The sequence below is a fragment of the Cnephaeus nilssonii genome (assembly GCF_951640355.1).
Source record: "Cnephaeus nilssonii genome assembly, chromosome: 4".
NCBI classification, from domain to species: Eukaryota; Metazoa; Chordata; class Mammalia; order Chiroptera; family Vespertilionidae; genus Cnephaeus; species Cnephaeus nilssonii.
In genome coordinates, this window is record NC_137075.1 from 77,062,196 (window position 1) to 77,088,367 (window position 26,172).

The 26,172-nt window shown below is 38.9% G+C and overlaps 1 protein-coding gene across 2 annotated transcripts in view; it reads left to right on the forward strand.

The window, feature by feature from the left end:
• SLC38A6 (solute carrier family 38 member 6) overlaps positions 1 to 26,172 on the forward strand; it is a 66,589-nt gene that overhangs the window by 37,354 nt on the left and 3,063 nt on the right. For both annotated transcript variants that reach the window (XM_079767834.1, XM_079767835.1), the window contains exons 7-15: positions 9,984 to 10,066; positions 10,535 to 10,593; positions 14,788 to 14,853; positions 15,098 to 15,151; positions 16,971 to 17,050; positions 17,399 to 17,499; positions 24,450 to 24,574; positions 25,744 to 25,888; positions 25,995 to 26,089. In XM_079767834.1, the coding sequence (XP_079623960.1) occupies positions 9,984 to 10,066; positions 10,535 to 10,593; positions 14,788 to 14,853; positions 15,098 to 15,151; positions 16,971 to 17,050; positions 17,399 to 17,499; positions 24,450 to 24,574; positions 25,744 to 25,888; positions 25,995 to 26,089 (808 nt within the window). The remainder of the gene's footprint in view (positions 1 to 9,983; positions 10,067 to 10,534; positions 10,594 to 14,787; positions 14,854 to 15,097; positions 15,152 to 16,970; positions 17,051 to 17,398; positions 17,500 to 24,449; positions 24,575 to 25,743; positions 25,889 to 25,994; positions 26,090 to 26,172) is intronic.

Here is a 26,172-nt window from a genome sequence, read left to right on the forward strand (position 1 = left end):
GCGGGCTGGCGGAGATGGCGGGCCGGGGGACAAGGGAGGAGCGGAGGCGAGGCGGGGTAGAGTGCAGCAGGAAACCCTATTGCAGGATTTTTCCTGCAACGGGAACGCTAGTTGCTTAATAAAAAGTATGGTATACTTTAGATCTAACTAAGAACTGTTAAGAAAATGTGGTTGAAAAAAGTTCTTAATGATGTTTCATTATCATAAATATTGTGCCTTAATATAGTACTTTATTAGTTCACAAGGTTTCCTCATTCATTATCACATTTGATGCTCATCAGTACCTTTTTTATCTACAGCTTTATACAGTTACTTTTAATTTTTATGCTCCTAGTTTGATAAATAATTCCTATAAGAAGTAGCTATGTGAAAATCACTTTTGTACTTGCAGTAAAAATATTGCAGACAACTTTTAATTACTCAAAAAGTTCTATGTGATAAATTTCTTTTATAATATAGGGCTAAGAACTCTAGGCAATATGAGGTAAAATGAAGAATGTTAAACCAAGAATAAGGAGGTGTGTGTCCTACCCATTTCATATTCAGAAACCTCAGGAAATTAATTTTACTTCTTCTCACCATAAAAGCCTTAGGTTTCTTCACCTGCTATAATACTGGCAGTAGTATATTGCCTTCTTAAAAAGTTGTTGGGATCATCAATAGTGACTGTTTTAAAGATGATTTTTTTCTCATTTGCTCTGCTTGCCAGGAAGGTCAGAGTCAAATTTGAATGTTTTGCATTAACTCTTTTAATCCTGATAGTTGTCATACATGTGTGTGTGTTTTTTTCTTTTCCTTGGTCCTGAATTGGGTCACTTCTATTCACATTTTAAAAAATGTTTTTTATTGATTTCAGAGAGAGAGAGAGATAGAAACATCAATGATGAGAGAGAATCATTGATCGGCTGCCTTCTGCATGCCCCCCTTCTGGGGATTGAGCCTGACACCCTGGTATGTGCCCTGACCAGGAATTGAACTGGGACCTCCTGGTTCATAGGTTGAAGCTCAACCACTGAGCCACACCAGCTGGGCATATTCACAATTTTAAATTTCTTTTTCTTTATTGATTAAGGTATTACATATGTGTCCTTATCTCCCCATTGCCCCCCCCCCCCAACTCCCCACTCATGCCCTCACCCCCCTGTTGTCTGTGTCCATTGGTTAGGCTCATATGCATGCATACAAGTCCTTTGGTTGATCTCTCCCCCTTACCCCCTACCCTCCCCTGCCTTCCCTCTGAGGTTTGACGTTCTGATCGATGCTTCTCTGTCTCTGGATCTGTTTTTTTGTTCATCAGTTTATGTTGTTCATTATATCCCATAAATTAGTGAGATCATGTGATATTTATCTTTCTCTGACTGGCTTATTTCGCTTAGCATAATGCTCTCCAGTTCCATCCATGCTGTTGCAAATGGTAAGAATTCCTTCTTTTTTACCGCAGCGTAGTATTCTTTAATCCACTCATCTGCTGATGGGCACTTAGGCTGTTTCCAAATCTTAGCTATGGTGAATTGTGCCACTGTGAACATAGGGGTGCATATATACTTTCTGATTGGTGTTATTCACAGTTTTTTATTGTTATATGTGTTTGTGCAAAGAGGAAGAATAAAAATACATATAAAATTTTAGAAATAATTAAGGTAGTATGTGACAGAACTGCTGTTAAAACTTAGGTCTTCTTTCTCTAAAAGTGGTACTTTTACCATAGCTTCAGTTTAAATCAGTTGCCATTTAATTTTTTTTTCTGGCTTGTTTAAAAAAATAAAAATTAACTCCCATCTCGCTTATATTAATAGGAAATTGATAAAAATGTTACTTTTACATGTCACACATGAACTTTTAAAATTATATACTTCAAAATACTGTGTCCAATTTGCATAATCTCTGTTATTATGTTTTAAAACTGCATATTTAACAGTTTTAATGTTTAAAATCTAATATATATTTGCTTATTTTGGATTTCAAATTTTTAAAAAAATTAATATGACTAATTATATTGGTTAGCATGAAGATAAATCATTAGTCTTTAAAGCTTAATGCTGTAAAATAATTAAGAAACAAATGATATGGTAATTTATTTAACTATCTAGGGTAGTTTATTTCTGGATAGAGTTACATAGCACTATTTCTTCTATGAGATCAATATGATATTGATATGCTTTTATTTTAGAGTTTGACTTATAGTGACTTGCAGTTAAGATCTTTTAAGTGAGCTTATTTTCTGGGTTGTCTGTGAGATTTGATGTACCTTTGGAAACATAAACCTTTACAGAGATGTGATTAAAAAGCAACTTTATGTTCATAATATTCCACTTTCAAAAATTACTATTAGAAGTCAGAAGCTATAATACTTATACCAAACTATTATGAGACATCTATATTTTTCATAGAATAGTTTCTATTTTAAAAATCTATGTCTGTTAAAATGTGGAAGCTCTCTGTTAACATTTAATGATCTTGTCGGGAATATGATTGACACAATTAAGTTGTCTTGCATTTGAGTTACAAAATTGATATGGGATGTGAGTCAGATCCTAATTCAGAACATATGATACTCTTGTTCCATTCCATTCGAGAATGAAATTAAAGCAACTTATAAATAAATCTGGTTTTCATTAAAATATGGAAAAAAAATGTCTGCATGCCAAAGCATTTGAAATATAGTTTAGGATTTATACTCTATATTTCATATTTGGAACATTTTTATCATACAGGATTAAATCCACAGATCAAAGAAGTTTTCTAGGAGGTATAAAACTTTTTACTCTAATTCTGTTAGCTTAAAGGGAAAGTATATTTATATCACAGTAGGAAAACAGGAGTTCTGTTACATAATTCTTTTTTCTCCCTCTCAAATTTAAGATTAGGGTAAATCTAAAATCTTGATTTATAAAATATATTTATTTAATGTGTGCTTTTTTAGGTTTTTTTTTACTGGTTTGTATTTTGTAAGTTTAATCACTTCTGTTCTTTAGAAATATCCCTTGAAAAGAAAATTCAGTTGACTGACATGCATGTGAAATGTAAACTAACTTTACTGAGCATTACTGTATTGCCTTTATTGTCAGCATTATTAATATAACTTAATAAGGGTAAGAAATAATTAATAATAACCAGCAGCCAAGCAGGGATAGAGAAAATACATTTTGAATATAGTTTTTTACATTAGGAATTTAAAGTCGAACTGGTAAAGAGGCTAATAAAGGAAGCACAATGTTGAGAAAAATGAAGCAATATCTGGAAAATACAATAAACTCAAAATCACTCTTCAAGAGTAGGGAGTATTTCCATTGCTCTATCCCTAAGGTCAGCATCATCCTTTTGCTGATTCTACTGACATATGAAATGAAGTTGTTGAGCCAGATGATCTGTGAGGTTCCATGACTCTGATTCTGAGTTACTGCTGGGAGGGGTGAAGTTATCTCAGACCCACAGTTCAGTGCTGTGGGCAGTCATGTGGCTTCTATGATGAGTGAAATTGTGATTTGAAATAGTATAACATTATAAAATATAATATAATGGTATCCTCCTATATAATAAAGAGGTAATATGCAAATTAACCCCCACACCCTCACAAGATGGCTGCCTACCACCAGGCCAGCAGGGGGGTTAGTGAGGGACAACCAAACAACTGAACAGCAGGCTGCGTGGGGTAACCAGGCCAGCAGGGGGGCCATGAGGGTCGACCAGGCTGGCGGGGGGGGGGCAGTTAGAGATGACCAGGCTGGCAGGGGGGGCAGTAAGGCAACCAGGCCAGCGGGGGGGCAGTTAGGGGCAACCAGGCCAGCAGGGGAGGTGCAGTTGGGGGCGACCAGGCTGGCAGGGAGGGCAGTTGGGGGTGATTAGGCCGGCAGGGGGCGGGCAGTTGGGGGCGACCAGGCTGGCAGGGGGGGGGGCAGTAAGACGACCAGGCCAGCGGGGGGGCCATTAGGGGCCACCAGGCCGGCGGGGGGGGGGGGGGGGAGGGTTGGTGCAGTTGGGGGCAACCAGGCTGGCAGGGGGGGCAGTTAGGGGCGACCAGGCTAGTGGAGGGGGGGGCAGTCAGGAGCGACCAGGCCGGCAGGAAGGGGACAGTTGAGGGTGATCTGGCCAGCAGCGGGGGGCAGTTAGGGGCGACCAGGCAGGCAGGCAGTTGAGCGATTAGGAGCCAGCGGTCCAGGACTGTGAGAGGGATCGGGCCTAAACCGGCAGTCGGACATCCCCCAAGGGGTCCTTGATTGGAGAGGGTGCAGGCTGGGCTGAGGGGACCCCTCCCTCATGCATGAATTTCGTGCACCGGGCCTCTAGTAAATTATAAAGTTCAGGATTTCAAAGTGCTCCTTTATTTTTATGCAACAGAAAAGAGTCTGGTCCTGAGGATTAAGGTGCTCTCTTCACTGCTCTGCCTTCATGACGGCAGGGACCGCAGGACTAACCACCGGATCTGCCTTGGTGCTTCTCTGGCCTCTCCTTCCAGCTCTGCCACTGTCTGGGTCTGATTGAATCCCAGAGGATGGAGATTTCAGGCCCAGAGCCCTGGGCTTTTCGCCAGCTTAAGAAGTTTAGTTGCCAGGTGTTCTTCAGTGAGGGATATTTTGAAGTTTCCACTCTAATTCTACCTATTTAAGAGTGGCTATAAGATGAACTTGCCAAGTGTCATTTGTATTGTTAATATGTGTCCTCTCTTAGGACCTCCTGCATACCAGAAATTGGGCATGTGAATGAAAATGCAGAGAGCGCAGCTTCAAGTCCGTTAGACCTAGAAATACTTGTACATAGGCTTTAGTTTCTGGCACATGCATTTTCTAAAGACATGAATTAGGGTGGAGAAGGGAAAGTTATGTTCACAGTGCTATTTCTTTTTTATTTTTATTGATTTTAGAGAGGCAGGGAGAGGGAGAGAGAAACATCGATGATGAGAGAGAATCATCGATTGGCTGCTTCCTTAACACCTCACCTCCTCCCCCCACCCCCAATCCCCCCACACACACTGGGGATTGAGCCCGGGAATCAAACTGGGACCTACTGGTTCATAGGTCAACAGTCAACCACAGAGCCACACCGGCCAGGCTTCACATGCTATTTCTGCTATTGCTCCTTTTCCAGTCCTGTTAAAGAGGAAGTTGTCAGCACCCAATAGTACCCATTAAAGATACATAGAGAGGACTTCCTCATAAATCAGGGTGTAAAAAGAGACACAGTGAATGAATCATGAAGTCCATGTTAGAGCCAGGGGTTGAAAACATTCAGAGGAACACCTTTTCTCCTATTTTCTTTCTTTTATTAATTCATTCTTTCTTAATTGAGATATAATTGACATATAACATTGTGTAAGTTTAAAGTATACAGTGTGTTGATTTGATATAATTATATATTGCAACTAGAGGCCCAGTGCACGAATTTGTGCACAGGTGGGGTCCCTCTGGGTGGCCTGCAGTCTAACAACACCTGCAGCTCCTACTGCCGCTCCTGCTCATCCCGGCCCCACTGTGCCTGCCATGGGCTTGCGCCCAATCAGTCCCGATCGGGAAAGGCTCATGTTGCCACGGCAGCGCTCACCAGCCATGAGCCCTGCATGCATCTGGCACCCTCCCAAGAGGAATGGCCTGCGGGATTGGGCTGAAACTGGCTCTCCGACATCCCCTGAGGGGTCCCGGATTGCGAGAGGGCGCAAGCCAGGTTGAGGGACCCCACTGGTGCACCATCGGGCTGGGGAGGGACTGCGGGAGGGCTCCAGGGCATGTCCGGCCCATTTCGCTCAGTCCCGATTGGCCGGACCCCAGCAGCAAGCTAACCTACTGTCAGAGTATCTGTCCCCTGGTGGTCAGTACACGTCATAGTGACTAGTTGACCAGTTGACTGTCCCCAGGTGGTCAGTGCACATCATAGCAAGTGGTTGAGCAGCCTTAGCATATCATTAGCATATTACGCTTTGATTGGTTGTTCGCTTGTTCTGCCGTTCAGTCTATTTGCATATTACCCTTTTATTATATAGGATATGATTACCACAGTGGTGTTATTTAATGCCTCTATCATGTCATATAATTGTCATTCTGTTTTGTGGTGAGAGCATTTAAGAGTTAGCCTCTTAGCAGCTCTCAAGTACATAATGCAGTACTGTTAACTGTAATCAAAGTGTTGTGCATTAGACTCCCAGACTGGCCAACACTTACTCATCTCTAACTGCAAGTTTGTACCCTTTGACCAACACCTCCTTGGTTCCCTTAACCCCCAGCCTCTAGGAATCACCATTCTTCTCTGTTTCTATGAGTTAGGATGTCTTAGATTCTACATATAAGTGATATACAATATTTGTCTTTTTCTTTCTTACTCATCCTATCTAATAAAAGAGTAATATGCAAATTGACCATACCTCCACTACACCCACAAGCCACGCCCACCAGCCAAACAGGAGCAAGTATGCAAATTAACCCAACCAAGATGGCTACAGCCACGGAGAGAGCAGGAGGCTTGGGTTTCCCTGGCAATGGAGGAAACCAAGCTTTCCACCTGCCCTGGCCTGCCTTGGCCTCTGCTTAAGGCTACAAAGTTTCAATTAGAGAAGATAAATAAATCCCAACAAAAATGGCTGCAGCCACAGAGCGATCAGGAGGCTTGGCTCTGCTCCAGGCTACAAAGTTTCAATTGTAGAAGATAAATAAATCCCAGATACCAGGGCCTCCGCTTGGGTCACCGGGGGGCGTGGACAGCCTGCAAACCACCACAGGCCCCTTGCCCAGGCTGCCCCACGCCCCAAGGGAACCCCCACCCTGATCCGGGACACCCTTCAGGGCAAACCAGCTGGCCCCCAACCGTGCACCAGGCCTCTATCCTATCTAATCCTAATAAAAGAATAATATGCAAATTGACCGTCACTCCAACACACAAGATGGCTGCCCCCATGTGGTCAAAGATGACTACCCCCATGTGGACACAAGATGGCCGCCACAAGATGGCTAGCAGGGGAGGGTAGTTGGGAGGGACCAGGCCTGCAAGGGAGGGCAGTTGGGGGCGATCAAGCCTGCAGGGGAGGGCAGTTAAGGGTGACCAGGCCGGCAGAGGAGGGAAGTTGGGGGAGACCGGGCCTGCAGGGAAGGGCAGTTGCGGGGGACCCAGGCCTGCAAGGGAGGGCAGTTAGGGGTGACCAGGCCTGCAGGGGAGGGCAGTTAGGGGTGACCAGGCCTGCAGGGGAGAGTAGTTAGGGGCAAACAGGCTGGCAGGGGAGCAGTTAGGCATCAATCAGTTAGGCATCAAGCAGTTAGGCTGGCAGGGGAGTGGTTAGGGGGTGATCAGGCTGGCGGGCAGAAGTGGTTAGGGGCAATTAGGCAGACAGGCAAGCAGTTGGGAGCCAGCAGTCCTGGATTGTGAGAGGGATGTCCAACTGCCCGTTTAGGCCCCATTCTACCAGGATTGGGCCTAAACGGGCAGTCGGATATCCCTCGAGGGGTCTCAGATTGGAGAGGGTGCAGGCTGGGCTGAGGGACACTCTCCCAACCCCCGTGCACGAATTTCATGCACCAGGCCTCTAGTCTTAGTATAATGTCCCTAAGGTCCATCCATATTGTCACAAATAATAGGATTTTCTTCTTTCTCCTGGCTCAATAATATTTCATTTTATATATATATCACATCTTCTTTATCCATCATCCATTGACAGACACTTAGGCTGTTTCCATACTAGTATCTTGGCTATTGTGAATAACGCTGCAATAACATGGGAGTGCAGATATCTTTTCGATATACTGTTTTCATTTCCTTTGGATATATGCCCAGAAGTGGGATTGCTGGATCATATGGTAGTTCAATTTTTAGTTTTTTGAGGAGCCTCCATATTATTTTCCATAGTGGCTGAACCAATTTACATTCCCACCAACAGTACACAGGGGTCCCTTTTTTCTACATCCTGGCCAATACTTACCTCTTGTCTTTTTGATGATTCCTATTCTAAAAGGTGTGAAGTGATGTCTTATTGTGTTTTGATTCTTATTTCCCTGATGATTCGTGATGTTGAACATCTTTTCATGTACCCATTGGCTATTGGTATGTCTTCTTTGAAAAAATGTTCATTTTCTGCCCATTTTTAAATCAGATTGTTTTTTCATTTTCATTTTTATTTATTTTTTGCTATTAAATTGTATGAGTTCTTTATATATTTTGGATAATAACTCCTTGTCAGATATATGGTTTGCAAATATTTTCTTCCATTCTGTAGATTACTCTTCATTTTGTTGTTTCTTCTGCTATATAGGCTTTTAGTTTGATGTACTCACACTTAATTTTGCTTTTGTTGCTTGTGCTTCTGGTGTCATATCCAAAAAATGGTTGCTAAGACATCAAGGAGCTTTCCCTTTATGTTTTCTTCTAGAAGTTTTATAGTTTCAGATCTTACACTTAAGTCATTAATCTATTTTGAGTTATTTTTTGTGAGTGGGAATTGAACTGTGACCTCCTGATTCATAGGTCGATGCTCAACCATTGAGCGGCCACATCAGCCGGGCTACTAAATTGTCTTTTTTAAAAAGCTGCTTAATATTCCATAGAGTATGCTGTTATCGATATTTTTCTATTGTTGGATATATAGGATTTTCCCCCAGCTTTTTAATACTATAATAATGTATTTATAGCTTCATGCACATAGAATTCTTTATATTTCAGATAATTTTTTAAATTACCACATTTGCTTTGTTCTTGCTACATATTACCAATGTTTTTCCAGGAGATAGTACTAGATTGACAAAGTCTCTAGCAACATATGAAGCACCAGTTATGCTACATCCTCCAATTTTATGTTTAAAATAATTTTACTGCCTAGCCGGCGTGGCTCAGTGGTAGAGCATTCACATATGAACCAGGAGGTCACGGTTGGATTCCTGGCCAGGCCACATGCCTGGGTTGTGGGTTCAATCCCAGTGTGAGGCGTGCAGGAGACAGCCAATCAATGATTTTCTCTCTTTATTGATGTTTCTATCTCTCTCTCTCTCCCTTCCTCCCTGAAATCAATAAAAATATATTTTAAAAAAATAATAAATTTACTAATTTAATTTCAACAGCCTCATTATTTCTTTAATTGCATAGGATTTTTCTTCATGTGTATTTACTAGGTGTACTTATTTCGTGAATTTTTTGTCTTTTACATACTAAAGTCTCTAGTATAAAAGTCTTGGGAAAGTCATTCTAACTTTTTAAAACTTCTATACAGATATTTTATATTGAAAAATTAAAATAATATATATGCAAACAAGGAGAAAATAAAATTACTTATATTGTTACCACATAGAAATATCTACTTTTTGTGTTTTAAGTATATCCTTCTGATTTTTAAAAAATGTGCATCCATTTTTTTGAATAATTAAATACACCATCACACTTTTTAACCTACCTTTTCTAATTCAACATTCTAATGACTTAATATGAAAATTTTAATACTTTTTTCTGGTAATCTATGTCCTTTCCTGAAAATTTAAAAAATATAAACTATAAAGAAGAAAAATTACCCATTATTCTACTGCCTAGAGATAATGGCTATTGATTTATTGCAATTCCTTTCCATTTTTAATGAATCTGTATTCTTTCTCAAAATTATAATCATGCTGTAAATATTTATTATGTTTGCTGAATATTCATTATATTATTATATCTATGAAATGATCTTTTATGATTATCCCATAGTTCCATGATTTATTTTTAAATTTTCATGGTATTAGATGTTTGTTTCCAATATTTATTATTTTCACCAGTTTTGTGCACTCATTACTCCTCACCAACATTGCCTATCTTATTTTTTTTAAATTATTTGCTAATTTGGTACTTGAAATGGCATCTCATTATTTTGATACATTTCTTAAATGTAAATTCATTAATAATAATATTAGGATCCCACAAGAACATATTTTAACAAAAGGAAGTAGGCTTTTTGTAAATGTGTGTGTGTGTGTGTGTATGTGTGTGTGTGAACACAAACACTGGATCCTGCATCTAAAATAGAACTATTTTTTTTCTAATAGGTCTTGGTATCTTGATGAACAAACACTACTAATAATCATTTGTGTTGTCATTGTGTTTCCTCTTGCTCTTCTTCCTAAAATAGGTAAGTCTTTGTTGAAGAGAACATTATTTGTTTAAAGTAAAGAAAAAAGAAAGAAAATAATATTAAGGGGCTTTGGAAGTTCACAGTACCACATTTTTAGCAGAAGCGTGGTGGTTGTGCATAGTTTTGAACTTGGACTTATTTTAGGTTGTTCAGCCCTGTCTAGTTAACCTATTACTTGGTTTGCAGTAGTATTTTGTCTGCCCCACTAAAATAAAATCTTTACAGCGGAACATTAAAGAGCAGCCTTTCCTTACAGTGTACCATTAGTGGTAAGCCAGTTCCAATTCTGCCGTACAGAGCTACATAAATGATCTGTGACAGATAGTTGGAATGTTGTTATTCTCAGCCCTAAGCCCCAGATACCAAGCACTGTAATAGAAAACATGCCCAAGATGTATAGCTTTAGCTGTACGTTAGGATCATTTTCCTTATAAATTGTTTTTTTATTTTACTGTTATTTTACAGGCTTTCTTGGCTACACAAGTAGTTTATCATTTTTCTTTATGGTGTTCTTTGCTCTTGTGGTAAGTTTAAAATATAGTGTATTGCTTATCTCCTCACCAAAACGGAACTCATTGTCTTAATGTCTTTTTTTCTTTTAACTCTGTTTTGTTTTGGGGAGGTATCCCATTTTATTTCAATGTGTTATTCAAAGCACTTTTGTTTCACAAAATTATTTCCTTCATTTTATCTATATTGAAGAGGCTTGGCTGGACCAGCATTTCAAGTTCAGTATCACTTGTGGTTAATTAGAAAGGAGAGCACACCATTCTGTTAAAACCTTAGATGGAGTGTAATTCTTTGTGTAGGTTGTGTAATCACTTTATTTCTGTACAATACTGTGTGTGTGTGTGTGTGTGTGTGTGTGTGTGTGTGTGTGTGTGTGTCGGGGGTACTCAATTATGAGGATCAGGCTGGTTCTTATCTGTAAAATAGTTTGATACTAGTTATCTTAATTATGAAACTTTGTTCCATTAATGACACAGAGCTTCTGGGGCTTAACTGTTGCGATCTAGTAAGAACTGGGGTGTCTGAATTGTATCTGGTCTGGTTTATTCAGCATAGTTAGGTTCTCATAAAAATACTACTGCAAAGAAATGTTTTTTTCACATGTGTAATACGTTTTTTTCTTATATTTAAAAATTAGCAGGAAAAATATCAGATGGTAAACTTACTATTTATAAAATAAACTTTTTAAAAGATACATGTTTAAATGACTTGATTAAACTTTTAAAATCATAAGTTTCATGAAACTCTCCCTTAATAATGAGAAACGAATAAAAGAAAAATGCCACCCAAAAGAGCAAGAAATACATCAGTAGTTAAATCATATTACATAGCCAGATTTCCGTGCTGTCAAAACAATCTAAGATGCATTTAATTTAGTCTAAACTGATCTTCTGGGATACAAAGATAAAACAACTTCAGATTATTTTAAAGAGTGGAAGACACTGGCTTCTGTGTACAGAAACAATTATACTTTAAGGAATGCTCTTAAAACTAAAAATACTTAACAGTGTTTACATTTAATCATTTGTTGAACTTATCAACATTGTCTTCCCCCTCAAATTGTATGACTTATATCTTACAAGTAAGTTAATTGAACATACACTTTCTTTTACTTTCTTTTTCTTTCAGTTATAGTGAGATATAATTGCATACAGCACTGTGTAAGTTTAAGATGTCCAGTATAATGTCTTGACTTACATATATTGTAAAATGATTACCACATAAGTTTAGTTAGCATCCATGAACACACACTCTTTAGACCCCACAATGAAGAGGGAAACAAATATTTTCATCATAATTTGATTATTGAGAAGCATCTACATGGTTAGGAGTAGCCTGTATATGCAAATAAACATATTAAAAGAGATTAGCATAGATAGCAATGAATTTTCCCCTCACAGATAATTGGCATTACAAGCTTTGCATAGGTAGGATTAGTTTATAGCTAGTAGTTTGAAGCAGGTGAAATGTATTCATAGGATATGTCTGTTGTACATAGTTTTCACAGTATTCATTTGTCATTGCAGATACTCTTTAATTCGATGCAGGTTTCTACTGTAGCAGTCATATGGAAAAAATACCCTCATTCTGCACTTACTGTACTGCTTTACAAACCATCTGCTCAGATTTTTACTTCTGAGCACAATTACAATTTGGGTCTACAATGGGATGATGAAGACACTGTATTTTTAAAGAAATACTCTTTTTTAATTGGCATATTTATTTTAGAGTCTCTAAGTATTAGGTTTTGGATACATAGTGGTTAGGGAAAAGGCACATGTATATAATTCCCCCCAAATTTTTAAAAGATGCCAATTTTTCATTAATTTTTTTGTCAGTATGTGTTTGTAAATCTGTATAACCTTTAGATTACATTAAAAAAATCAAGACAACACTTATTCTCTTAAATTATACTCTACAAAAGAAAAAAGCAGATCAAAACCTATAATCTTATCTGTTGTCCCATATCCATATTTTTTATAAAAATTCTAACATAAAATTTTGCTCCCTCTGAAATATCTAAAAATTTTAAAAATATTTATTTTAGCAGTGGCTTAAAATGACAGCAACCAGATGGATTACCTTTTCTGGTCCATTTTAGAACACAAATGTATTTCCAGTCTTTCTAAAGGTTCTGTCTGGAGTACAGATTAGTATTCTAAGAAATATTTTAATAAGTGATAAATCAAAATAGTGAACTATTTGAATGGATTTTAGTCAGATGCTTTCCTTCTACTGAGCACTGTTAGGCATGTGGGAGTTTAACCTGGGCACAGCTCTAAGGGTCAGTCAATTGTGTAGATGAGATAAGATAAATCTATTAGAAAACAAGTAGATAGAGAACAATATAGGCAATACATAAGTATTGACTTATTTGCTTCAGAGTAAGACTTGCAAGAGTTAAAGATCACTGAGAGCTAGAGTAAAGAAGGATGTGGAAGGAAATAAACGAGCTGAGCATTGAAAGATGGGGAAGACGGAGAAGAGTGAAAGAAGGGCCTTCTGTGCAATGGAAAGTCTTTTAAATACTTAGTCATCTTTCCCCTGTCTTTCTAACTCCTGGAATTATCTTCTGACCATGTTCTGTCTTCGCCCTGAGTAAGGACTGCCTGTCACTCTTGGCTGTTGGGTATTTCCCCATTCCTGCCCGTACTTCTGGTGTATAAGACATCACTTCTGACAAGCCCAGCCCAGTGCGCAGGCCTGGGGTTAGGGGGGATCTCTGCAGAGATATTAGCTATAGTAACTGATTTTATATTAATATAAAATCAGGTGCTAATGATATTTTCTAATTCGTGAAAAAATGATTATATTGCATTTTGGAGCATTGCATTCAATATTTTGAATCGCAAGCCTCGTGATAACCGCTGATAAAGTAAATGAGGTGACTCACACACCAACTTATTGCAGTACCTGGTACACAACAAATACACCATAAATGGTTGTTGCTGCCACCACCACCACTGGAGCAGGGCTGAAGAGACTAGCTTCTAGCCCACCCATCCTTACCCTTTTTTTAAAAACATACCAAGAAAAAGATGGTGAGATTATTGCTTTTGATTTTTTTCTTCTCTCTTGGTAAGTTGACCATTTATTTTTATTACATATGGAAAACATATCTAGAAATGTCAAAGCAATTTTCCTAGTTTATCCCTATAATTCTCCCCCTCCTACCCCCTTGGGGAGGGTTTTAATTAAGAGTCATTCTTTAGTTTACTCATTAACTTAATCCTAAAGGTATATGTTTTCCTTAGATTTGTTTTATCGCTATATAAAATCTTGGTTGAATTAGTTTAAATCCAAAGCTAGATAAATACCAAATAGGAATAGGAATAGGAGCAGTATTTACTTATTGGTCTCCTGCAAAGGACAAACGCTTCCTTTATTCTCCCTTGCCCCTTTGTATGCTGGGTTTCAGCCTAGAGCAAATATTTACAGAGTAATTATGTGCCCTGAAACAAGGGCAACAATGGCAATGTTGACACAACCACAACCTTAGGTCTAGGAACAGGATGGCCACAATTAAGAGTAAAATCCTGAAGAAAAAAAGAAAAAAAGAAAAATTATGAAACATTTTTATGGATTATTTCTGGGAATTGACATCCCTCTGGATTTTTTTATTTTTTAAATTTTTATTTTTAACAGCTGGAATTCCCTAGCTACGTGCTTTTATTCTTAGCCAGATTTTTTCTACCTTCACTGAAAGTAATATAAGTTTGAAAAAAGCAAGGAGGGATAGTACTTATATATCAGAAATCTCCAAGCTCACCCTTTGCATAAGGTCTCTGCTCACTTCTGCCTGTGGCCATTTCCAAAACAGCTGTTACTATTTCTCCATCTGCCACTGATGCCAGGTCCACAAATAACCATATTCTTGTACCATTGTCACTAAAACATTGTGTTCCCATTTTAAGTTGCACTTTTTTTAATGCCTTGATGCTATTGGAATTTTGAAAGTTGACTTGAGAGTACTCTCAGTCTTTAATGGGGGAGATCCCCACTAAACAGATAGGCAGCACCCAACCTCACCCCCACCATAGGTGGCCCACCCTGAGGGAAAATTATACGGTCAAAGAATCTTCTGTTAGCTAGCATATGGTTTGGCATGGTGTTAGATTAATTGAAATAATGCTGACCTATTTGAAATAATTTCTTTTCATGAAGTTTAGAAGAAATAATCTGATTGTTGATTCTACTTATTCTTACAGATAGTAATTAAAAAATGGTCCATCCCTTGTCCCCTGACATTAAATTGTATAGAGCAGTACTTCCAGGTAATATTTTATATTTTCTTTCCAGTTTCTTTCTTTTTATTTTAAGCTAAAAAGAAAAAAAAAATCAGGCTGATATCTTTTTTTCTAATAAATGGAAAAGTAATGACTAGTTTGCATTTTGGAACTTTATTTTGAAGTGTTTTTATTTGAAAGCCTAGTTATAATAAATTCATCATGTTTGTTGATGCTTTCTGACTTTTAATGACTGTTGGTTTCTCTTTTTCCCCTCAATCCTCTTAAACAGATTTCAAATGCTACAGATGATTGTAAACCAAAGCTCTTTCATTTCTCCAAAGAGGTGTGTAAGTTATTAACAGATACTTTTGGTTGATTTTTCACATTTCAAGTTTTAAGAGATTTGTGTAACAGGGTCTCTTAGGTCTTTGTACCTGTAACTAATTAATTTTCATGAAAGTGCTAAGTATAGGGTTGCCTACCAGAAGAATAATATTATTTAACACAGGGTGGCCTATTATGAAACAGCCACCTTTTTTTGGCATGCCTTTAAATGGAGCCTGTTTTAAATGGGCAACTGCCTAAAAGAACAGATTTACTAAATGTCTGGTCTGGCCAATAAGGTCCTCTGTGGATACAGACTTCCTGTTGCCCTCTGGACTTGTAAAGCTAAATAGCCAATTATATAAAAACCTCCTCCCTTGTGAGTAGAACCTTGGTCTGCAGCTAAACAGCCTCATCATTGGACCAGCAATTGAGCACTGCCAGTATGTCTTCTGGCAGACATTCCACAGTTCACATTTATGATGCCTTCAGTGGAGACTGGAAAACCAGGTCCCTTGCCTTCCTGAGAGCCCTCAGATACTGACAATGCCTGCAAAAGCCCTTGGCATCTACAGGGGAGACAGGGTGATCTCTAGCATTCTGGAAGAGCTTAATCTTCCCTGTGGCTTTAAGTGTTTTTTATCTACACTTTTAGATTCTGCTGAAATGCAGGTTCCAGATGCTAGAATCCCTCCACTCAGGTGCAACTCTGTCAGTGTACTATTTCAGTGCCGTAACTCCTCCATGCAGAACTTTCCCTTTTATCCGCAATTTTTACACGAGAAATGTCTCTCTGGCCCCCCAAGGGAGGTTACCAGGTTACCACATCTTATGTGGTAAAGGCCTCGTGTGCCTTCAAGATCTAGGTAGGGTAATTGACAAGCCAGGAAATTGAGCAATATATGAAAGAGAATTTGTGAATTAAAGTCTCATTCCCCTAATCCAGTCTCAGGAAACACTACAGCTTTCCTTCCTCTCAATTCCCTTCAAATATTTGAGGAGGCATTATGTCCCAAGATAGGTCTTCAGTCATCTGGAACTTCTTTTGCTGAAGAGCCTGAAGTTAGTAAGGGGAAAATTATTTTAGAGTAGAGAAAAGAAAGTAAATCATCACCATCCATTTTGTAGAGACAGTATTTTCATTTAGTTGGTAACTTTTGTTTGCTTTGTAATGACCTCTGGCTCTTAAATATTCTACCTTTTTAAAAAAAAGTTATGTTCGAGTATTCCAGTGGATCTCCAAAAATTTGCCTGTCTAGAATAAATCATGTTCATTCCCATTGAAAGAGAACATAGGCAAAGATGCTAAGATGTGATTAATGTTTGCAATATTCCCTTAGATTAAATCGGTGATATTACCTTGGATTGAGTTGGTAAAAGCAGGTTCAAAAGCATTAACAATTATTTCTGCTTACCGAAGTAAGTTGTATTTAAATTTTCTAATGCATACATCAGAATTAAGATTATTTCTAAAATGTTATTATTTTGAATCTTAACCTAAATATTATTTATTCCACATAAGTTATTTTTATCTCACCCAAATAATATACGAGCAACAGCAGTTGTAGTAAAAGTAACATGGTATAGAAGCCAGCCAAGAAATATCTGGCTAGTACAGGCATTCCATCCACCAGAGAAAAGATTTGCTGATGACCGTGATTGTGTCTCTCTTAAAACAAAACAAAACAAAAAACACAATCTTATTTTATAGAGACAGTTTATGAAAAATGAAGTGAATGTAACCAAATTGATTTTTTTAAAGAACTAAGCTCATTGTCAAATGAAGTAGTGGTTTCAACAGCGTAGCATTTAGTAATTTTGTCTTTTTTTCTTTTCAGAGTGCTTATGCGATACCAACCATGGCTTTTTCATTTCTCTGCCATACCTCAGTATTGCCCATATACTGTGAACTTCAAAGGTACCATAGAATCCTGGATTATTTTAAATGTATTAAATATGACCTTTTACTTCTAGGCCTTTCAGGTTGAATGACATTCTCCTTTATGAATTCTTTCCTCCCATCACTGGATTCTAAGTGTTAGTTTAAAACAAAATGAAACAACCGAGAGTTAGTTCTGTTTAAATTGAGGATGTTTCCTAGAAGCATAATCTTTGTGTGGTAATTTTAAATCAGGAATTCTGGTGTATAATCACTAATGAACTAGGTCTTGGATGATTAAGGAACCCTTTTGTTTAGCTTGGGAGATTTGTTTCTATAGATATAAATCATTTCACTGATTCTACTTTTGCCATTTTTGTCTTTTAGCCCTTCAAAGAAAAGAATGCAGAATGTAACCAATACTGCAATTGCTTTAAGTTTCCTCATTTATTTTATATCGGCACTCTTTGGGTACCTCACTTTTTATGGTAAGTATATCATTTAATTGTAGATGAAAAAATAGATTGTTCCCTCATTCAGCGGTCACCAACTGGTGGTCTGCGAGGTCCAAAAGGTTGGGGACCACTGGTTTAAAGGAACCTTTGGAGCAGCGGTCGCCAACCAGTGGTCCGTGTACCACTGGTGGTCCATGAGGTCCAAAAGGTTGGTGACTGCTGCTCTAGTTGATCTCACACTTGAATCTGAGCTTTGTTTCTGCCTTTCATTAGTAAACTAATTTGTTCAGGGTACCAGGATTCACTGCAATACTGTGGTGGCTCGGCAGGCCCTAAAGAATTGATTTTCTTTCTCTTATAAAGGATCAGGTTCAGGATTAATAACTTTACATGAAAATTTTCTTAAACACCTGAATAAAACCTCGGGATTAATGTCTTTCTACAAGAAAAAATGTACAATAATGATTTATTTAAAAAATATTTTAGAATCTTATTTTCAATACATTAGACTTTAGTTCAGCAGTTTGGGAGAATCAGCCATTTTAACTGCGGCATAACAAATTGAGAAGGGAAAGGGTTTTACACTGAACTATAGTTGTATGCTTGCATGTCAGACATTTCTGCCTTCAGCCTCAATTCATATGATTCAAGACATTCATAATTTTTTAAAAGGATTCTTTTAAATTCATAAATTAAATGTTTCTTGTATTTATTTTTGAAAAATTGCCTGTTTTTTTTCTCTTCTGATAAGAACCTCAGGAAAAAGTAAAACTTAAAAGTCTAGGATAAGATTTTAAAAACTGTAAGCTCTCTAATTTGCAAACATGCTTGTTTAATTTGCAAACAATCACATTATAACAAACTACACTTAGTTTGTCAGACACTTCAGTACACTTGTCAGTTTATGAATGCTTTTATAACAACTCTCCAAGTAAATGGCTGTTATTACTTTGGTGATAGTTGGCTGTTATGACTCTGATTTCACAGTTGATAGCCTTGTGCGCATGTTTCAGGTTTTAGCCATCCATGATGACGTGTAATGGGCCTTTGCTTATCTCTCAGAGTTTGTCCACATCTGACAAGTTTTTGGACAACATTTACTTGCATGGCTACCTTTCCTAAGCCCGGTGGAAAGAGTATGGATTTCTAAATCCAACAAATATGGTTTAAATGACCACTCTGCTCTAACTAGCTATGTGACCTTGAGCAGGGTACTTCATCTTACAGTATCTTATCTCCTAATCTGTTATAAGGGATAATTGCCAAGAGTTCCTGTTACCATGTCTGGCACACAGCAGTCTTCCACAAAGGGATGCTCCTGCTCATGGTGTGTTGTTATCATTGCTAGTGTAATTATCGCATGATTACAGGTGCTCTGTTTTTCGACATGGTACTTCTTACTGTCTTTAATGACATTTAATTTAAATATGGTAGCTTTTCAGTATATGTTGTGAGTATTATCTTGGAGTTTTCAGGGTGTGAGAAATTATAATTGCTCTATATAGTCCTTTCCTTGCTATCTCCATGTTATTTCAACAGTTGTAAAGGTCAGTCATTAATCTAAAGCTGCTCTTGCGTTTTTGTACTGATGTAGATAAGCACTATTTCCAGCATGAGCATGGTACCCTGCTAGATACACCACAAAGAAAGATAAAACAGGCTGTTAAGCTTTTTGATCATTGCTAATGAAACAAAATTCTTGAAATACATAAGCTCTATTTTTGACATGATTTGTTAATATATATATTAGAGGCCCGGTGCATGAAATTCATGCATGGGGGGGGAGGTGTTTCTCAGCCCAGCCTGCACCCTCTCCAATCTGGGACCCCTCAAGGGATGTCTGACGGCCCGTTTAGGCCTCATCCCGGATCGGGCCTAAACGGGCCGTCGGACATCCCTCTCACAACCCAGGACTGCTGGCTCCCAACTGCTCGCCTACCTGCCTTCCTGATTGCCCCTAACTGCTTCTGCCTGCCAGCCTGATCACCCCCTAACCACTCCCCTGCCAGCCTGATTGATGCCTAACTGCTCCCCTGCCAGCCTGTTTGCCCCTAACTGCCCTCCCCTGCAGGCCTGGTCCCCCCCAGTTGCTCTCCCCTGCAGGCCTGGGTCCCTCTCCCCAACTGCCCTTCCCTGCAGGCCCGGTTGCCCCCAACTTCCCTCCTCTGCCAGCCTAGTCATCCCTAACTGCCCCCCCCTGCAGGCTTGATCGCCCTCAACTGCCCTCCCTTGTAGGCCTGGCCCCTCCCATCTGCCCTCCCCTGCTGGCCATCTTGTGGCGGCCATCTTGTGTCCACATGGGGGCAGCCATCTTGTGTTGGAGTGACAGTCAATTTGCATATTACTCTTTTATTAGATAGGATATACTATATATATATATATATATATATATATATATATATATATATATATATATATATATATATATATCAGAGGCCTGATGGATGAAATTTGTGCAAGAGTAGGCCTTCCTTCCCCCAGCTGCCGGCATCAGCTTCCCTCTGGCACCTGGGACCCAGGCTTCCCTCCGGCCGCCGGCAGGCACTCGGGACTTGGGCTTCCCTCGCAACTCCAACTTCGTCCGGAAGGTTGTCTGGAAGGATGTCTGGTCTAATTAGCATATTACGCTTTTATTATTATAGATATATTAATTGATTTCTGAGAGGGAAAGAGAGCTAGAGACATCAGTGATGAGAGAGAATCATTGATTGGGCACCTTCTGCATGCCCCCTACTAGGGATCGAGCCTGCAAACTGGACATGTGCCCGTGACTGAAATCAAACCTGGGACCCTTCAGTCTGCAGGCCGACACTCTATCCACTGAGCCAAACCAGTTAGGGCTGGTTTGTTAGTTTTTTAACCCTTTGCACTTGCTTGCTTTTTTCTCGATTCCTTTATTCTAATGCTAACCGTGTCGAGTCACACTCGACATCTGAGTGCAAAAGGTTAATATATTTTTATTGATTTCAGAGAGGAAAAGAGAGGGAGAGATACTGTATTTTCCGGCATATAAGACGACTTTTTAACCCAGGAAAATCTTCTGTATGCCCAGTCGTCTTATACGCCGGAAAATATGGTAGATAGAAACATTAATGATGAGAGAGAATCATTGATTGGCTGTCTTCTGCACTCCCCCTACTGGGAATCGAGCTCACAACCCGGACATGTGCCCTTGACCGGAATCGAACCTGGGACCTTTCAGTCTGCAGGCCAAAGCTCTATCCACTGAGCCAAACCGGCTAGGGCTGGTTTGTTAGTTTTTATATAGACTTTAGCTCAGTAAGACTTTTTTTTTTAACTAAAGATATGATAGCAGGGTCTCTGTTGGGATTTGCAAAAACTTAGTTTATCAGAATAGTTGTATAGTTGTAAATTAAAATTGAAACCTGGCACAAATATTATTATATTTATGGATCTTCAACATTTAAAAAAGGTCTTAAAAAATGGACCTCCTTCTTCTCTCTATGGGCAAATAAAGCTATTGGAAGAAACCTCAGATGGCCTACACATCTCCAGGATAGCTTGAGAAGTAGTTACATAAATTACCATGAGATGCTTAGGAGCTCTATAATCATCATGTAAATGTAATGTTTTACTACACAGGGGTTTTCCTGATTATCAGGTAACACTGTTATGTTGTCTTGGACTTAATCCTTCTCCACCACTGCAGATTCTTCAGAGTATCCACATTTTATATTATGGAGAAATGCACATTTAAGAAAAATAACATGGTAGGTAGGTAGGTAGGTAGGTATATAGGTAGGAGAAGGAAAGGAGGGAGGGAGGGAGGGAGGGAGGGAGGAAGGAAGGAAGGAAGGAAGGAAGGAAGGAAGGAAGGAAGGAAGGAAGGAAGGAAGGAAGGAAGGAAGGAAGGAAGGAAGGAGTCCTAACCAGTTTGGCTGAAGGGTCACGGGTTCGATTCTGGTCAAGGGCATGTACCTTGGTTTTAGGCTCAATCCCCTGCCCTGGTCAGGACACTTGCAGGAGGCAACCAATCGATGTGTCTCTCTCACATAGATGTTTCTCTCTGTCTCTTCCCCTCCCTTCCACTCTTTCTTAAAATCAATGGAAAAATATCTTTGGGTGAAGATTAACAAAAAAAGCGCGCGCACACACACACACACACAATAAATAAAAGAAAAGAAAGAGAAATAAAGAAAAGTAATTTTTCCAAAGACAGAGGAAGATTCAGATACTGATTTGCTAGTCACTGTTTTGTTTGGGGGTTGTTAATCATAACCAGGGAAAATCTTGTATATTTCTATCTGGACAACAATAGCCTTCAGTCTTATGGAAATAAATTGCTAATAGAGTCTGAGGCCTTAATCAAAAGGCCTTATCACAAGTTAAGGCTTCAACTCATTTTATAGATGAGCATCTAAAGCCCAAAGAGGTGCCCTAACCGGTTTGGCTCAGTGGATAGTGTCAGCCTGCAGACTGAAAGGTCCCAAGTTTTATTCTGGTCAAGGGCATGTACCTTGGTTGTGGGCACATCCCCAGTAGGAGGTGTGCAGGAGGCAGCTGATCGATGTTTCTCTCTCATCGATGTTTCTAGCTCTATCCCTCTCCCTTCCTCTCTGTAAAAAATCAATAAAAATATATTTAAAAAATAAATAAATAAAGCCCAAAGAGGTGACCTGTCACGAGATTAGTGATTAGTGGCAGGCCTCCTGAATACTAATCCGTGGTCTTTCCGCTGCTCTGTAGTGATCTTTAGAAACTTCATACCAGTTTGACAGTGTGTATTCAACAGGACAGCCTCCTGACCTCAGTAGCCGACACAACTCACAGAGACCACCCCCCATCCTTACTGAGATTTGTAGAGATTTGTCTGAATCCAGAGAAGCGTGTCATGCTCTATTCCTTACATATGGCAAGGCTTAGCTAAGAACACAGAACTGACTGGCTCAGAGGAAAGGGTTTCATCCTCAGAAAGTAGAAAGTGGACATGTAACCACCATTTTGAATATATAATAAATCTAGTTCTTCAGGCTTCTGGAGCTGCTCGGGGTCCTGTCACAGCGCTCCCCAGGCTTAGTTAATATTTAAATTTTGTTAGATTGAAGAGACCTATAAGTACGTACCTAGATTACTAATATTGGCTCTGACTGCAGATGTTAAGGCATTCTAAGTTGAGGGGGGAAAAGTGTCCCTTTTGTAAGCCAGGCCAGTGCCCAAATGTTGCAAAATAACCAGACCATGTAAAAAGTCTATGAGGTTGTTAAGCAATAAGTGTTAATAGCTCATTTTTATGATTCAGAAAGCGGGGGGTGGGGGCAGTTTGCCATATTTCTCTAAAACTCACAAGTATCTCACAGATTTGGGAATAGAATTCAGCTTTAATCTCCTATTTAGTCCATAGTTCCACCCTGCAAAGATGTAAAGCACATCTTTGATAATTTAGACAATTAGTTCCTCTCCCCTTTCCATTATCACTAGTCTAGTCCAGTCCTCATTCCCTTTCAGTGATTATGACTGTTGCCTTCCGTTATCCCTGTTTCGGGTCTCTCTTTCTCCCAATCTGTCCTCCTGCTTAGTTCAGATCAAAATACACTATTCTTCCTAAGTCATGGCATCTCTGTGTTCTACCAGAGTGAGCCCAAACCTTGAAGAAAGAGTTCCACTGCTGCGTCTTAAATGCGTTTCCAGCCTTACCACCCCCTGCTCTTGCACTGCAGCCCCCTCTACGTCAGCCGCGGGCTCCTCTGGAATCTCAGTTTCTCAGCTGCCTATTCCCGCTGCTTCCTCAGGACGTCTGCTGTGCTGGTCCTTGCTCCGAGGATCTCTTCCCCACAACTTGAGGGTCACACACAAGCATGAACTCATTTAATGCTGTAACTCTACAGGTGAACATATCATTGTCTCCATTTTACAGATGTAAGAACCAAGGGACTCAAAAGTTAATTTGCTATTAAGTAGTGGGACTTGAACATTAGTCTGTGCGGTTCCAGATTTCAAGCCCCCCTCTACCATCCTGCCGCCCACTATATCATGGTGACTCTCCCCAAGCCTTCCCGGGTTTCTTTCTTGCTCATTCCAAGGCCATAGTTATCGTTCTCTGTTCAGAATCACCATAGCTGTTTGTTTGGACCTTCTTCTGTCACTTATGTGTGTATCTGTGCTTAGACACTATCATTTATGTGCGTGTATTCACCTTATCTGCCCTTTAAATTTTAAGATCCTTGAAAACGGAGGTGTGTTTGATTTGTCTCTTATTTCCTCCAAAGCATCTTTCCAAAACATATACGCTCAAATTAAAAAGCACTATTCTTTCATAAGTACAAATCGATCTTTCCCTACAAGGCAGTGATATGCAATGTTCTGAATACCCTCACTTGGATACACCTTGTCTGTCTTGGGGTGCGGAAAACGTGGGAGTGGAAGAACACCATGGAGCAAGGCATGGTTAGCATGTACAAATTCTGTCACTGACTACCACACTGGCTAGCTAAGTAAGCCAGTTCCCTAAAATTTTTATGAAAGATTATCTACAGATGAGATGTCGAGGAAGCTGGTAAGATGCGCGCAACTCAATGAGACTCTAGAAAAATTGCGGTATCGAGGAAAAGGTATTGGTTTTGGTACAAAAAAAAAAAAAGTGTACAGCTGTGCCAGCTCTGCCCGGTTATCACACGGACCAAATTCATGTGAAAGCACTTTACAAAGCAAACAACATAAATACTCAAAACCTTCAGACCGTGGGAAAGTTCTAACGAGATATTTTTATATATTTTTTATTGTCATAATTTAAGTTCTGCCTGTGCTGATTTCTAGTGTCATTAAAAGAAGAGGCTGTGGGCTTCAAGAAGATATTTAACTAATGTCTCTGTGTTTCATAGGAGAGAAAAAGGCCAGAGATGGGGTGGGGACTGGGAATCCAAAATCTGTTAAGATTCCTTTGTGCAAAGGAAAACAATTTTGATGTTATTGACATCTTAGTAGTTTTTATTGTAATCCTTATTGTTATTTTTTAAAATTTACAGACAAAGTGGCGTCTGATATACTCCAAGATTATAGTCAATACTTGCCTCATGATGTTGTTGTCAGGACTGTGAAGTTATGCATACTGTTTGCTGTGCTTTTGACAGTCCCTCTAATCCACTTCCCTGTAAGTACTCTTAAAGGTTTTGTTGCTTGGTGTAGCAGCTCCCTAATGTGGCAACACTAATTCTTTGCAGACTAGAATGTTTGAATCACATCTAGTCTTGTATATCTTATTCATTTGTTAAGTAATTGATCAAAGACCTCATACTTGCGTATAACCCATGAATGCACAAAAATAACAGTGAGCCCCTAAGCTAATTTGTGCTTTTTGAGATTTAGTTTAGATTTATGCTTTCCCACAGCATTGTTTCCAATTTAGAGACTATAGTTCGTCTAAGGTTTTGGTGTGTGTTTTTTTCCTTTTTAATTCTGTATTCTGTGTTTTTTTTCCAAAAGAATGCATGAAAAGGAAAAAGTCAAGTCAGCAAAAATAAGCTCCTTCTGGTTTATTGTAAATTTATCTTCATGTAGACATTCTAGTTTAATCTAAGTCAAACAACTTTACTTGCTCTAGAATTATAGTTTAAGGGCAGAACAGATTTTCATTCTGCATTTAGTTGCCATACTTAAGAATCTTAAGAATTTCTGAGAAAAGGGAAACAAAGGCTTTGGGTGTAAATGCTTCTGCATGGAAGTCCTGAATTCCTAAACAGTGAGTTCCTGCGACCTGGGCCGTCAGGAGTTTTGCCCCCTCCCTGTGCAGGCTGCAGGGCCAGGAGTGCAGCAGGGGCTGTGTAAACATTTGTGGACATGACCGCCTGCTGCCTGCCTTAGCAGTGGGAAGTGTCATGAATTAGTTTTCATATTTACATGCTGTGAAACAGATAATATAAAATAAAATAGTAAATGGTGTTTCTTCCACATGGCATGATTTCTTTTCTCTTTTAAACCTTTTGTTCTTCTGTTGAAATTAATGAAAATGATTCTCCGAGATTTCATCACACAGTGTTTATTGTTGATACTTTTGAAAATTATGCAACTTAAAGAAATTGTATGTGAACATTTTTTCAAGAATTAAAGCAAAATAATTTTTATGAAGATCACACAGAAATATGTATTTCTTAGTTTGTGAATAATAAACACGATAATGGTTTATGCTATACTTTTGTAAACTAAATGGTGTCGAGGACAGGAATATCATGGTTACGGTACTGTACATATGTTTCCCCAGGCGAGTATTTTGGCTTTCACAGTTTCTCTTTGCTTAAATCTGTTTCTCTTTATGTTATACAGGCAAGGAAAGCTTTAATGATGATGTTTTTCTCCAATTTTCCATTCTCATGGATTCACCATTTTTTGATCACGCTAGCACTCAATATTATCATTGTCTTACTTGCAATATATGTCCCTGACATTAAGAATGTATTTGGTGTAGTTGGTAAGTTTTATATTTCAAAAAGATCCACATAATAAAATGGGTAAACTTGTTATCCAGCCTAAAATCTGAGTCTGGCAATCATCCTCTCTTTTCCTCCCGCTTAAAGGTTCCAGCACATCCACATGTTTGATTTTTGTGTTCCCAGGACTGTTTTACCTTAAACTTAGCAGAGAGGATTTCCTCTCATGGAAAAAGCTTGGGGTAGGTTGGTTTTTGTTTGGTTTCTTTTAAGAATCCTATTTTAAGAAATAATTTGTCATTTTCTAATTATTTTATCTACATAA